We start from the raw sequence: 16,366 nt of genomic DNA, 5'->3' as shown, positions 1-16,366 counted from the left end.
TCAACTGGGAGACGGGGAAAGATTTTATTGTTTTTTTTTTATTATGATTTTCAAACGGTGTAACACAATATCCGATGCATAAAATCTTAATGTAGAGGTATAGTAATAGATAATCTATTATCACCATACTGCCCTGGCCGATTTCGACCACGAGGAAAATTAAAAACTGGTTTTTAGAGCGAGGTTCACGATTTCAAGTGACTGAAATATCCAAATCCACATTCACTGCAGGTCAGCACACCTCCGCAAAATTGTATTTGATGACAGCAGGTGGTCTATTATTTGTAACGCTTCAAATCGAGGTCCTTCGTCATTGTTCTTCGAAGGCTTGCACTTTTATCCTTACTATTAATAGGTAATGTGTATGTCGATACTGATACTTACAATCGTATCCCTGCTATTATAAATTTCAAAAATGTGAAAGAACTTTGATAGTTTTTTATTAATCATCATTCAAAAGCTAGTTCGTTACATAAAAGATTTTTAATATAAAATGACCCACAGATAATCAATTCTCCTTACGCCTGCATCTGTCAGTAATCGCAAAAGAATTAACTAACTAATAAGTCTCTGCGATCCAAAGAGAATCTTGGCCTTCAAAACGAGAACACGCCACCTATCCCGATCCTGCGCAGCTTCCTGCCTATCATCGGCTTGTAGCTGACACAGATCCGCCATCACCACACTGTCTTCCCACCAGTTGGTCTTCCCAGATACGCTCTCTTAGCAGCCCGATCCTCTCCCATTCTTAGTAGGTGGCCGAACCAGCGAAGTCTGTGGGATTTTGTTACGCCGCATCGCAAAAAATATGAATACATTTTTAAACTAACGACGTTTCAAGGACGGCGTTGTTTCCCTTATCTCGGAGCAGACCGAATAGCGGCGAATATTAAGTTTGTGTAAAAAAGTTAAAAACTTTATATCAGTAATAGTGATAAGTAGAATTACACTGAAAGAAATGTTTGCATAACTGTAACCAAATTTTAGGTTACTGCTTACCAAAAAATTGTGACTTGCGAACTACGTGTTACCCATTACCAAACCGTGTTTTGTTATTTGTGTTGAGATATGCACACATTTATTAAATAAATCTAAAGTTATACTAAAATTAAACTTAAAATAAAAATTAAACTAAATAAATCTAAAATTAAACTAAAATAAATCTAAAAACGGCCCCTGTGGCATGGTACCGAAGACGCTGGCAGCATTTCCTCGCTGGATTGTCAAGCTAATGCGCTGAGCGAGGAAGCTGCCAGCTCTTCGGTCTCCGGTGGCGTCTCTCAGTCTCTTCGACAGGTCCTTGAAGAGACTTAAAGCGCCAGGGCCCCACGGGCCAAGGGTCTCGACGCCGAATGGGATAAAAATATATTCGGCGCCGAGACCGCTGTACTTTCCTACCTTTAGTTTCTCGGCCGCCTCTGCTGCTGATGCTGCCCTCACGGAGGTTCGGTGGAGATGAGACGGGGCCAGTGTGTCAACGCACGTTGCGTCCCAAACCATATTAACAACTTAACCCTTTATGTTACTATTTTGAATTGTATGTTCTACTTATAACAGTGGTATTAGTCTAGTAATAATTATAATATTTTGTGATTTACAACAAAACTGTTTAGCAACAAGTAACTCGACCAATTTAGCAATTTACAATCAAACTGAATTGTAAAAATACCTTTTCTGGTCTGGCAACTAGTAACAAAACTGTTTAGCTACAAGTTACTTGACCAATTTAGTAATTTATAATCAAACTGAATTGTAAAAATACCTTTCCTGGTCTGGTAACTGGTAACAAAACTGTTTAGCTGCAAGTAGCTCGACCAATTTAGTAATTTATAATCAAACTGAATTGTAAAAAATATCTCCTGGTCTGGTAACTAGTAACAAAACTGTTTAGCTACAAGTAGCTTGACCAATTTAGTAATTTATAATCAAACTTAATTGTAAAAATACCTTTCCTGGTCTGGTAACTAGTAACAAAACTGTTTAGCTACAAGTAGCTTGACCAATTTAGTAATTTATAATCAAAATGAATTGTAAAAATACCTTTTCAGTAGCCTTACCTGACCCTCTAGCACAACTTGCCTTGTCGCGAGCGAGTCCATACTTGAAGTCGCGCTTGATGCATGGACTCGCGTGCGACAAGGCAAGTTGTGCTAGAGGGTCAGGTAAGGCTACTGAAAAGGTATTTTTACAATTCATTTTGATTAAAAGGCCAGATCTCGTATTACAATTCAGTTTAGGACTAACATTTATTTGCTATCATGCGACGAATGTATAGCTCCGTCCTGAAGCAATTCTGTTTAGTTCCTAAACTAAATCGTAATAAAAGATCAGGTAAGACTACTAAAAGGTATTTTTACAATTCATTTCAATACAATGTGATTCCACTATACTCTGGTTGATTAATTTAAGGGCGGATTCATTGATATCGCGCCTTTTTGTACTAAGTTAATTGCCGGATGGGTAGCTATTTGATCGAACGTTTAACAAAATATAGTGGAATTACCATATAGTATTTATGTAATAGTTGACTTAATTTGATAATATTCATATTACGACGGGTTATAACTTGAATTGGTGTTACTTATATTAAAAGCAACAATAGTTAAATTCCATTATTTTCATAAATAATTAACATAAAGCGTCTTGATACGAATATTCAAATTTTAGGTAGGTAGCGTAGTAAAACTCTTCCTTTGAATGGTACAGTTTTATTCCAATAATTGCTGTATTTCTGAAATGTAATAAAATGATGACAGTACAACATTTTTTTTACTACCTATATTTAGGTATAATCCAAAAGTATCAGCTAATTATTTTGACTGAGGATGCTTGGGAAGACAATCCTCAGTCAAAACAATTATAGTTCTATTTCTACCCTTCTTAAGGGAAACTGTTCTGGGTACGTTCTTCCCATCTGTTCCCAATACAGTCATGTACAATTTACAAATGGAGCTGCGGATGTGCTTTGTATACTCCATACATATTTTAGAAACAAATGACGCCAGAATTGAAACAATGTGCTCTATTTATTCCAGAGATATTTTAGAAAGAAATGACGCCCGCCGTCCTGATGGCAGGTCCGCAGGTGCATTTGCTAATGGCTGCCAAGGGTCAAAGTACTGCCCGAGGTTAATATTTACAAGGCATGTATATTTAAGCTTATTTAATTCCATATCAGTCTCTAACCACTCTCTAAATTCGATTGAGCTTAATATAATATATGAAGCACATGTATTTAACTCAGTACTTTGACCCTGAGTAGCAGCTATTAGCTTGAACTGTAAATGTACCTGCGGACCTAACGTCAGGGCGGCGAGCATCATTTCTTTCTAAAGACGCTACAGGAGCGAAATTCTAAAATGGAAAGGGGCCCTCCTTTCAATTTGGGAATTCTAGTTTAATATACTAGTGTTATTAACGCGTAATACTCTGCAGCCGGACTACCTCGCTTTATTGTGCTCAGATCACAATGGTGATGAAATGTACCCCTGATGTAACCTCTTGTACCTAGTCGGAAATTACATGTACCTCTGTAGTTGGACAGAAATATGTGTTTAAAAGGGGTCCGGCTACTCGCGTACTAACGGCGATAACTAAAAATCGAAATCTGTGAAAAGTAATTTATAAGGCCACTTTTAATAGAAATATAATAAATAACTTATTCAAAGATATACTATGAATTTTCTGAGTTGAACTTTACGCTTTTGCCGTAATCTGTTAAACAAAGGCCTTTGTTTCTATTATTCACGGCGGCTAGCTCCCGTTTAAACGGCACGTGCTATAGTCTCAGTGTAGTTAAAACGCAACTATCATGATAGTAATAAGGTTCAAATCCATAAAAAGCCCTTTCGGAGATAACACGTTTTGTCATCTTCAAAACAAGTTACCTGCATACTGCAAACTGTTTAATAAATTTGAACCCTATTGCTATCATGATAGTTGCTTTTTAACTACACTGAGACTTTAGCACGTGCTGTGGAAACGGGAGCTGGCCGCCGTGAATAATAGAAAGAAATGCCTTTGTTTAACAGATTACTGCAAAAGCGAAAAGTTCATCTCAGAAAATTCATACTATAACAGGTACAGTTTTTGATAGTTATTTAAATTATATCTTGAAGTCAGTGACATCAGCGGATACAGACGTGGTCCGGCTGGGGAGTATTACTCCGCAGCCGGACCCCTTTTAAACACATATTTCTGTAAAATAATCAATAACGCCATTTTTGAAATTTTTGATGGGCTCTAGCGTTTTTAAAAATAAGAATATCAAAAAAAAACAAATCTGTCCGACACAGATAAAAATTATAATAATCTGTGTTGAAAAAAATAATTGCTGTATCTTCAAAAACTAGGGAGGAAATAGTCGAGAGCGTTTGTATGGAGAATTGACCCCTCCTGTAGCGTCTTGAGTACATTGTTCTAATTCTGGCTCACATTTGTAGCACTATCTCCTGACGTATACCGCATCTCCATTTACACCCGCTATCCTAAAATAACTTCAGTACTTATCAGTGGTAATACATAAAAAAATCTGTGCTGTCACTACTAACACTACTACATTAATAATGGTAACCAGTTAGTTCACAACAAATATTATCATCATTAACAACGACAACACAGGAGAGAGTAGGTTCACAAAAGTACGTATTAAAAGATTGAACTGGGTAATCATTACATTACATTTCCATTCTCGCCACTATAGACGTACTTAACATTAATATAAAAAAACATTATATTTAATAAGGGGCGGGGGTATTCGTGGTAGCCATCCCAAGTTACAATTATTATTACAAATGCCCTCTTTGTGTAACATATCTTTTACCATTTGAAGCTAAATTAATATGATTTGGAATATAAGATAACAATGAATCCTGGAACACAAATATATTTGATTCAGTTTCTGGAATTTCCACTTCGAAGCAATGCAAGTGAAAATCAAAATCAATTGTTGTTACAAGTACACATTCAAAGATGACGCGATCATTGTTATAAATAAAAATATTTTTGATCATCGCAAATGTAAAATCACCTAGATCTCCTACATTTTGAACGAGAATTGCTCCGGGCGTGTAATGTGTGCCTTTAACTTTCACCCACTTTACAGAACTGAGAGAAATATTCTCATTGAAATGTAATTGAAGTATTACTTCTTTGCGTTTTTGTACCGTTATTTGTTTAGACGGACCTACAGAGAAAAGCGCATCTAAAGTCCCTTTTAAAAACATATTATTCAATTGTAATTGATGTTTATTGGCCAGTGTTAATGTTATATTACGACGGTTAAAAGACGCACGTGCAGCAATTTTAGATACCCTATGTTTAGCCTCATACCGCATGCTCCAAAAATTTACTAGTGGTCCAAATTTTAACAACATTGATGGATAGTGAACCATAAAATGAAATTTAGGTTTAAGTTTTTCCCCAGATAATGATATATAAATTTCATTTAGTTCAGAAATCAAAACCTTTAACAGGTCACAAGTACCTTTATCAATCTTATAAGACATTATCAAATCTAGTATTTTCCTCAAAGTAATATATATTATCCAATAACAGTCATCAGTAGGAACAAAATCTCCTATTAGTAGACCGAAATATCGAAGAAAAGTTAACATTTCGGAAGCCGAGAGTCTAATATTGCCCTTCAAAATATGTTCCATAGTCAAAAGACAGGGTTTGCTTCCAGCATCAGGACCATAATCAAAATGATTAATTCTAGAATTTAAAACATGTAATGAGAAATACTTTAAGTCACGGATATATTTTATCAAGAGAAAAGACATAACATATTTAGCTACACCTTCCAGAATATCATGCATGATATCTACACCTACGTTATCAAACAAACTAAAATCATTTACGGTCAACCAAACACACTTTTCTTTCAGGCCTGTGCTAGCAGGGCATTTTTTTAGCAATTGTTCGTTGTAGTTTTCAGCATTTCGCAATATTTGTTCATTTTCGAAACATTGTGTTTTCAATTCCTCTTTGGAGACATTACAAATTCGACAAGGGTGATTAGATGAAAATGTTTCATTAAATCCTAGGATGGAATGAATCCCCAGGTTGTCGCCAATTATTAGAGCTAAAGAAAAGTAAAGCTTACCATGAAAACACGGTACATCTATATCAACTCCGAGTTCAGATAAAAAATTTAGTTCTTCTATTAATGGATGAAATATTACATTGTTTCCAAAGGTTGTTCTATCAGATGAATGAAATAAAAGAGCTAGAAAGATATTTGTTAAAGTAGAAGCGCGATATGGAGGAATACAACCAACAGATACATACACAGCTCCTAATTTATGGATACCCGAATGACTACCAAGAACATTCCCGCTTTCGTAATCATCAAAAAATAGGAACAATGGAAATACTAACCTATCCTTGTATTTCGCTTTAACTTTTGCCCAAGAGCTCCCCTGTATAATGTTTCTAATAAGGCTATTGTCTAGTAATAAATTGTTAACGTAATCGAGAGTTTCTGCCATAACATTGTCGAGTGAAAAATATTTTTGCAAAACAAGTCTAAGAGGAATCAATTGCTCTTTACATTCCATTGGGGCATATGTTACTACACCACGCTTTTTAACACTACACATTGTTTGCCCGATAACTATTTCTTTCGGGGTATGTAAGTTCCTTCTCCTTTTAAATATTCCAGACGTTTATATTCAGTATCGAGTGACTTAATAGGAGATTGAACAGCAGACAAAACCTTCTGTTTCAAAGACATAATTTTTTTATCTTGTTCTGGGGATGTTGTTACTTCTCTAAAAATATTTTCTAAATTACTGGATAAAGTATCGCATAAGTACATGTTCATTCCATCTACTACATCTTGAACTGCCATTTTAGGTATTAATGGGTTTGCATACAGCGATGATAAAAACATTGGCAATGTATAATTATTTGAATTGGATGGATGTGGATTTGCAATATTAGAAGGCCGATGTCTTTCTGACGAGCAAGGGATAACAATATTTGATATTTGGTCAGTAGAAGCATTACAAGTATCACTCTGCATATTAATATGATCGCGTGTTATATGTTTCTTATAAGTATTTTTTAAGTGAAAAGTTCGATTACAGCCATCTTCTACACAAGGATATAATGAAAAATTATGTGTTCCATGCATTAAGGAAAAATGTTTAAATAATTCTTTTATACAATCACAAATCTTGAAGCATAAAAAACACTTAGGCATTTTTTCAGGACCTAGGTAATCTAATTATTGGGTACAAAGGTAACAAATCAATTAGTTTAACTCACTCTCCTTGTTGAATATTTAAATCTGTCATAAGTGTGTTCACTGTCGTGTAAATTTTGTCATATTTTGTTTTTATTTGGTAAAGTGCGGTTTGGATAAATTGCCAAACGTTATTAGACTCCGCAGGATATTGTGCGTTAAGAACAAATATTATTTTAAAACACGCATCAACTGCATTTATGATCGATGTCACTTCGTAACGAACATTATTTACAATTATGTACCTGCCTGATATTTCCTTGATAGAAGGTCCTACAATTACTATAGACGGCTGTAACGTTAATTCCATTTCGCGCAGTTTTTCCGCTCTACGTGCGATGGTGTCTTCTATGTGCGCCGCACATTTCACATGGATGATAAATCCCTCCAACACCTCCTGCTTAGACGGCCGCCAAAGACGTTTTGGCTTGGTTTTATTCTTACTCTTGCCTACGTTCGAAGTAGTCATCAGAAACGGGATCGCCATCAATGCTGCCAGGTCCATGACTTCTTCACGCTGTTCTGAAACATTCAATTTAATATGTAGCCTCCTCAGTCCTCTTGTATACATTTTTGTGCATATTTCGAAATCCATTTTGAACTTTTATTATGTAACAAAAGGTTCTAATTTCAAAAACAAACCAATCGCTTTCTGGACTCAGGAGGATAGGTGTATACATAATATAATATAATATCAATGTTAGTTATCTCTAAAACAAGATTTTTTATTGTTTAGTAAGTTAAAATATTAAATATTATATTTTAAACATAACATTAAATATCAACAATAGAAACATTTCAGATCGAATTTAGAAAAAGATGTGATCAGGAATACGTCTTAAAAATCTACCGGGTATACATATAGGGTGGGTAACGAAAGGCTGTACTCCTTAAACATTACCAACATTTGTTCAGCAACTTTTAAAAACTATGAAGTCTCCAATTTATTTTATTTCATACAATATAAATATTAGCTTCAATCTACTGGAAGCAGTGAAAAATGCGTTTTTTGCGTTGTGTTTTCCTTGCTACAGTGAGGGGAAAAGTTTTGTATTAAACACGGATGCAAATGTGTTTTACTTCTCGTGTCTTGAAAAACTCGCCAAGTTCAGGATTCGATTTTCGAACCACTCGCTTCGCTCGTGGTTCAACTACACAATCCTTTCATTTGCTCTTTTTCCAATTCTACACTCCGCGTTAAAATACAACTTTGCACCCTTGTATAACAAATAACTATTTATTAGGGCGATTCTCTGTAAGCTCGTGAAGGTCCCATACAAATGCTGTCCTGTCAATTTTTTTTAACTATTGCCAAAAATCTGAGTTCTATGTTGACTAAAATTAACTATTATTTTAGTTACATAAGGAGACCCACTGAATTTATACGTAATTTCCGAGTTATTAACGATTTTCTAAAAAATCGTAACAGGGGACTGTTTGGGGCATGAGGGGACTGTTTTTAACGTGTCATGTATTTAGATAAAAGTCATTTTATATTGATCAGTCATTTATTATTTCTATGGCATATTTGCACATCAATAATCAACAGAAGCTTTTTTAAGAAAATCTCAACAGAAATAAAAATTTCTTTTACCAGGGGACTCTTACCAGGGGACTGGGTGTGGCAGCGGTCCAAACGCGGGTTCACCTCACAAGTGATGCTCTGACACTAAACAAAATGGCGTCTCGCCGCCGCATTAGGCATGGTAACCAACTTCACAGCGATCGCGTTTCGTTTCACTCAAAAATACGTTTGCGAACATAGTGGTTATTTTTTAATATGGCTAAATATTTTACGCAGGGGACTGTATACAAATTCTGGGGACAAAGTTTACTGGACTTTATTAAATAAATAACCAATTAATCAGACCTCGTTATACTACAATAATATAATTTAATAATTCGATTGTTTTGATTTAACTGCCGCTTGTATTTAGTTTTAATATTTTTTTCGTAACTTTCACTTCTAGGTGGGAAGACAGTGATGGGGACAGCCAGGGGACTGTATTTTTAGAGCTGCTATTACGTGTAGTAAAACGCTTAAAATAGTTATGGTTATAAAAATGATGGCCCGTAAAGATTCGAGGTTAAAGTTTTATTAGACGTGCTTATTATTTAAATAATTGAAGTACTTTTTGAAAAAATCGGCCAGGACAGCCGATTACAAGCTTACAGAGAATCGCCCATTACCTCTTAGTAAAAACTTTCAATGGTGATAAAAGTCAAAATAAAAGTTAAGTTAAAAGTTGCTGAATAAATATTGGCCAGTTTAAAAAGTATAATAGGCTACATTTTAATTTTTTGCTTTAGTGACAGGGCCCACCCTATACATAATATACATATATATATATACTTACAAGACATGCTCGTATAAATAAATAACTAAGCAGTGAGCTCAAGAATGCTTGTGTAGCGGGTACTCAGACACACTCATAAAAATAAAACGATAGAAAATAATTATGCTCATCACACAAATCAATGGCCTTAGATATGGGTTTTCGAACCTAGGACCATGAACTTAGCTGGAAGGGTCACTTACCGACTTGGCCAAAGTGGTAGTTAAATTAGAGGAATTAATTATGATAGAGAGAAATATAAATATTTGTTATATTTACCATGATCAATATCTGCTAACATGTCTTTCAAAAACGCGTCAGAGCGGTTTTTGGCTAACTTGATTAATTTTGGTCTCATTAAAAGCCAATTTCCTGATAGTGTTTGGTTATTACCAGGGTACAGATGTGCGTAATCTTTTAAAAGCTGTGAACAATTGTTGAATGACATAAATTAGAGTTACCTAACAATAAAATAATGTAAATTTAGTAAGACAGAAGCACTCTTTATGAAGCTTTTACTAATAATGAAGTATTGGCAGGGTTTGATGAATGAAGGACATTTCATAAAGCAGTTGCATCACATCATTGAATAACGGTGCTCTTACACGGGCGACACATTACCAAGCAATTCGCATACCATTGCCGCGATTGCTCCATAGTTGGTGCGTCTTGAACAAACGCGGCAATGGTATGCGAATTGCTTGGCAATGTGTCGCCCGTGTAGGAGCTACTTAAGAGCACCGTAAGAGACCTGAATGAGATTTCTAACAATAAGTAAGGTCAGTTAAATAGTTTAGGTACATACCAAGAATATACCTCCTGGCTGGTTAAGTGGTTTAAACTCCGAAAAATATTGTTGAATCGTATATTCAGTAGACTGTAAACGGGTCAAACGTGTTTTGGCAGTGATGGTCCAGTAGTCTTCGACAGTTTCCCAGGGATCGCAACAGTTTTTCAGCCATAACAGTTTTTCATTTATATCAGATTCCAAGTGATCTTGCAGTTGCATGACAGCAGCTTGAGTGCTACTGCTAGCTCGTGGCGATTCTGGCTCACTATAGGATGACGAAGTAGAACCACAGCGTTTTTCTCTGCCTTTTATAATACCCGATTTTATATACTCCCTCCTGCGTTGTCGGTAGCAATCAAGCAATTTTCCTTTAGCTGATATTTTTTGTTGTGGGCTAAAACTAGCAAACGGAATAAAATACACGGAGGAACTTTCCTTTTTGAAGATTTGAGTAATTTCAAACGCCAACTGATATAATCTTGAGCTGGTGATGGTTTTTTGAGGATCATCTTTTAATTCATCATTTATAATAATGCTGCAAAGTCTCCTCCTCGCAGCATTATCCAGTAAGCCTTTTTCTTTGTAGCGTAGGAGAAGACCTTTTCCTTCATTGTATTTAAGTAATGTTTCATACAACTTCTGTAATTAAAAAATAAGTTTACCTAAAATGTCTTCTGAATTATGTTAAAAGCAATTAATAACCAAGTAGTGTAACAGACTGTCCGCCTAGGTTTTAGTTATGTAACTGATTTGGTTAAAAGGTGGGAAAAAGCCATTCTTCTCTTCTCTAGGGGTTATCACTATCTCCATATCAAAATTGGTGCAGCGGATAAAGCGTGAAAATAAGACAGGTGGACAGACCGTGTGGACAGACAGACAGAAGTGGGTAATATTTACCAGCTTAAATTAACTGTATCTTTCAACAATAGGCAGTAATCCTAATATCGAATGAAATTTATTAATATGAAAACGAGTCTAAGTAATATTACAGTCAACTCATTTACTTTACATATTTCTTCTATCTTTCTTTTTATCCAACTTACAAAATAGAAATTAGGTTTAAAATAAAAATAACTACCGTCCATGATTTTCTTATAATCATCTGAAGCTTTATTTTGTGCATAGTATAAAATATTTTATTTTAAGTATAGCCAGTATAGGCAAGTTCCCTATTATGGCTAGAAAAGTTAAGTAGCCTAGAGGAAACAAATTTTCATTTTCACCACGCCAACTAGTAGTAGTTTGTGTTGTATGTACCTATCTATCTTGTATCTATCAAATTTGATGTTAAATAAAGTATATTCTATTCTATTGGCTGTCTAGATGCTTCAAAAAGTGATAAGAAAGTAATTTCATACAAATTTTAACTTGATGTCCTAAGCTGGCTGGTAAAAATTACCTTCAAATACTGATTTTGTATAATACATGTTTAGTAAATTGGATGGATCTGATTTACTTTTATGTCTTAAAGTTAGTATTTTCTCAGTGTTGGTGTGCTGAATTATTTTTCCCCTCACTAGCTCGGAAACACGTGTTTTGTCCTTTAATACCAACGGGTAAAAACGCATTTTATCCACTAGTGGGTAAAGTAATTTGACCTTGAATAAAGTCAAATTAACTGCTTTAAAATTGATAAAAGTAGGTGAATCTAGTAATAAAGATGATTTACCACCTGTGGAACTACTGGAAGCAGTGATAAACGCATTTTTTGCGTTGTAGTTTCCTCGCTATAGTGAGGGGAAAAGTTTTGTGTTACACTCGGGTGCAAATGTATTTTACTTCTCGTGTGTTAAAAAACTCGCAAGTTCAGGATTCTATTCTCGAACCACTCGCTTCGCTCGTGGTTCAACTATAGAGTCCTTTCACTTGCTCGTTTATCAATTCCACACTCGGCGTTAAAATACAACTTTGCCCCCTTGTATAACAAATAACTATTATTTGTTTAACCTTCGTGCCTTGAAACAGTGCCATTACTCAAGATTCCACTTTTCAAACCACTTGCTACACTTGCGGTTCAATATTGGAATCTTTCGCTTGCCCGGGTATCAAGATATTGGCACGTGTGGTTAAACAACAACTTTGCCTCCTTGTAAAACTATTAAAATATGATATGATTAATAGGAGTTTCCGAGTTTTATAACTCTACTTACGCAATTCTCTTCCTGTTCTCCATGGACATTTATTTCAGTAGGTGGTTGTTCGTCTGGCTGTGCCTCTAGTGAGCATGATGATTTTTCAATTAAATAAATTGTTTTCACGGCGTCATTTTCATCCTCCTCCGCCTAAAAAGTAAAAATGTGTCTATCAAGGTGTCATGAAATTTAAGAGTTGGGTGATTCTAAGTTAAGAGGTACTTTCGACGGCACTGACAATAAAATATATTTTTTCAAGATAAAACTTCATAATAACATATTTATTTTATAAAACTAAATGTTTTCTACATGGACACTCAAAATTATTACAGAAATTTATGTAAATTAGTCACAATCAGCTCTAATGTAGGAAAAATGTCTCTCCCCTGACCTGTCCCCCAACCGAATAGGTAAAAAACAAAAAAAAAGTCCGCGCCGTCACTCCATACAACGTATTACCTCTTAACTTAGAATCACTAGACCAGGAAAAATAGCTTGACCTGGACATAATTCGATAACCGTAATTTTCTTTTTCTGTCGTATAAAGTATCATTAGTGATAGTTAAAATACAAATTATTAATCAAATTAGGGTTCTGATTCAATTTAAAAAAAAATAAAAACGAACTTTGAATATTTTTTGATTTTATAACTAAAGTATTAAATGTAATCCGGAAAAAGTGCTTGTATTATGTTGTGACACCTGCATTTCATATAAAAACATCTAATTTTTATAAATAATTCATACAGAACTATCATTTATAAAGAAGGTTTAGTAAGTTACACATTTTCAGGCGTATTTCACTAGAAAATATTGTTAACCGTAATCCTGCAATTTATTATGAATATAATATTACGTGTGTTGATAAATTATTAAAACTTATACCAATACTTTTGGCGCTTGTTCAAAATCTTAAATATTGATAATTTTAGGAAAGGAAAAATACCTAACTAAATTGAAAGATGGTAAATTTTGCCGTTAATATATTCTTAGTACTATACGAAATCAATTAAACAACAAATATGTAAGATTCATTACTTAATTGATATTTTTCTTACTTGCGCTTTAATATGAACGTTATTACCTGCAGAATAAGGTCGTGCACAGAGTAGGTATAGCTAGTATAGTAGTAGCGGCAACGGGCGGCGAGTCGTCAACACGTGTTTCGCTCTGCGATATCAAGGGCGCCGCGTTTTCAAAACGCTTCGATAACAAATATTTCACCGTCCAGTATAAGAGAGCTCCCTTATTACAAGTGACAAAAGTCATACAAATCAATTAGTCCGATAGGTCACGTTAAACTGGTCAAGTCGTTAGCTCAATAATAGTACCTATCGAGCTTGACGAGATGCTTGGATCACAACAACGTAATATGTATGAAAGCTTGCGGCGCTTAAGACTGTATTCTTTCGAGTCGTGTGTAACGTATTTTGGCGAGGCAAATTTGAAGCACAGTGCGTGTCTGTCTCACTCACTCTTACGGTAAACCTAATGAACTGTTTCACTTTCAGAGGATTTTTGAAGTAATTTGGGTAATATGACATTGTCGCGGTGAGGTCTTTCCGGTACAAATTTATCGGTGGATCTTTTCGAATTTGTGGATGATGAGCCGATGCGATGTCGCTTCATTTTGAAGTGTCGACTCTCGCGAGGGAGTTCTTAGAGGACCGCGAGGAGCGCGTGTGACTGTTGAGTTTTTGAATGATTTGAAGTTTGTGAATGATTTTATTTTGTGTGTATTTGTGTGGGCATGAGGTGTTTGTGTTGCGAGAGTCAAATCAATAATATGAGTGGTACAAATTTTATTAGGGGGCCTCATGTGTGAGAAACTCAACACTCGAATGCTGCGTAACAATGCGAGCCGAAATCGCCTAATCGGAAGTGTCCGACTTGGTATCGACTAATCTATACACGTTGTAACATGAGAAACCAGAAATCAAAACCTGGTTTCTGGTATCTGGTACCCGGTAACCGGTAACCGGTAACCGGTAACCGGTAACCAGTAACCGGTATCCGGTATCCGGTATCCTGTATCCTGTATCCGGTATCCGGTAACCGGTACCCGGTATCCGGTAACCGGTATCCGGTAACCGGTATCCGGTAACCGGTACCCAGTAACCGGTATCCGGTAACCGGTAACCGGTATCCGGTAACCGGTATCCTGTAACCGGTATCCTGTAACCGGTAACCGGTATCCGGTAACCGGTATCCGGTATCCGGTAACCGGTATCCGGTATCCGGTAACCGGTATCCGGTAACCGGTATCCGGTAACCGGTAACCGGTGACGGGTCTCCGGTATTCGGTGACCGGTAACCGGTAACCAGTAACCAATGACCGTTAACCGTTATCCGGTAAACGGTGACCGGTAACCGGTAGACGGTAACCGGTATCCGGTAAACGGTAGACAGTAACCGGTAACCAGCATCCGATATACGGTATCCGATATCCGGTTTCCCGTGTTCGGTTTCCCGTTTCTGGTTTGGTTTTGGTTTTGGTTTTAGTTTTAGTTCTGTTAGTTTAAACAAAAACAAAACTGAAAACGAAAACGGAAACCGAAACGGGAATGGAAACGAAAACCGAAATCGAAACCGAAACCGAGACCGAAACCTACACCAAAACCGACACCGAAACCAAGACCAAAACCGAAACCGAAAAAAATATTTAAGTTCCTAGAAGTAAAGAGTGACAGAGATAGCACTATAATCATTTAAGTTCCTGGTAGTAAAGAGTGACAGAGATAGCACTCATGTTAGTCAAACTCGTGGTATGTGCACTTCCCGCACACAGTAAAGAGTGACAGAGATAGCACTATAATCATTTAAGTTCCTGGTAGTAAAGAGTGACAGAGATAGCATTGTAATAATAAAATTTATGTTCCTGGTAGTAAAGAGTGACAGAGATAGCACTATCATAATTAAAGTTCCTGGTAGTAAAGAGTGATAGAGATAGCACTCATGTTAGTCAAACTCGTGGTATGTGCACTTCCCGCACACAGTAAAGAGTGACAGAGATAGCACTATAATAATTTAAGGTCCTGGTAGTAAAGAGTGACAGAGATAGCACTATAACAATTTAAGTTCCTGATAGTAAAGAGTGACAGAGAATAGAGATAGCACTATAATAATTTAAGTTCCTGGTAGTAAAGAGTGACAGAGATAGCATTTTTGTTATTTAAATTTCTGTTAGTAAAGAGTGACAGAGATAGCACTATTGTTATTTAAATTTCTGTTAGTAAAGACGTAAAGAGTGACAGAGATATCACTCACGTTGGTCAAAGACGTGGTTTATGGACTACTATTTGGACCCCCCAATGTCACGCTTTTTTAATCCTTTAACATGGATTGTCACATTTAGTATGACGTAATATATGAATGACGCCTAAAGATTGAGAGAGACAGCAATATTGTTCTTCAAATTCGTGGTAGTGAGAACAGGGTGCGTAGCCGAATGGCACAAACGCTCACGAAATGAAACGCTAGTAGATATCTATCTCTATCGCTCTTGCGTATTGGCGCGACAGAGCCAGTCTGCGTTTCGTTTTCGTTTCGCGTCGGAGAAATGGCATTCGGCTACGGGGCCTGAACAGAGACAGCACTCACTATGTATCGCGCGGCCGCCGACTACGCAAGTCGCCGCGTAATTATAATAACCGTTCGGCTCCTTTTTAGATCGTGTACAGTCAACAACACAGCTGGCAAGACAAAGTGCCAAAAATATGTATAGAGTATTTTATTTCCTGTACAAGTGTTGGTACTTGGTACATTAAGGTATGTGTATACATATATTTGGCACTTTATCTGTATTCACAGCTGAGTTGCTGACTGTACCAATAACGATCAACTATGAACTTTTGTGGTTT

General features: G+C 36.1%; 2 protein-coding genes across 6 annotated transcripts in view; one reads left to right on the top strand and one right to left on the bottom strand.

Moving 5' to 3' along the window:
• The window catches only part of LOC125234244 (furin-like protease 1), a 529,066-nt gene that overhangs the window by 184,029 nt on the left and 328,671 nt on the right, over window positions 1-16,366 (top strand). The window lies entirely within an intron of this gene.
• On the bottom strand, window positions 4,731-12,889 carry LOC125234245. Of its 3 annotated transcripts, none has more exons than XM_048140455.1 (4): window positions 12,526-12,889; window positions 10,391-11,014; window positions 9,865-10,009; window positions 4,731-7,771 (listed from the first exon to the last, which is right to left on the bottom strand). In XM_048140455.1, the coding sequence occupies exon 4, from the start codon at window positions 6,600-6,602 to the stop codon at window positions 4,788-4,790; it is 1,815 nt and encodes a 604-aa protein (XP_047996412.1). In that variant the 5' UTR covers window positions 6,603-7,771; window positions 9,865-10,009; window positions 10,391-11,014; window positions 12,526-12,889; the 3' UTR covers window positions 4,731-4,787. The 3 variants fall into 2 exon arrangements, with proteins under 3 accessions (XP_047996412.1, XP_047996414.1, XP_047996413.1); XM_048140456.1 differs by having other exon boundaries at window positions 4,731-7,766.

This window comes from Leguminivora glycinivorella, chromosome 15 (genome assembly GCF_023078275.1).
Source record: "Leguminivora glycinivorella isolate SPB_JAAS2020 chromosome 15, LegGlyc_1.1, whole genome shotgun sequence".
NCBI classification, from domain to species: Eukaryota; Metazoa; Arthropoda; class Insecta; order Lepidoptera; family Tortricidae; genus Leguminivora; species Leguminivora glycinivorella.
Note: the sequence above shows the minus strand (reverse complement) of the source record. Positions and strands in the feature narration are given on the sequence as shown.

Excerpts from the sequence above, each read along its gene's own strand:
- LOC125234245 (XM_048140455.1), bottom strand. The coding sequence starts at position 6,602 with ATGTGTAGTGTTAAAAAGCGTGGTGTAGTAACATATGCCCCAATGGAA.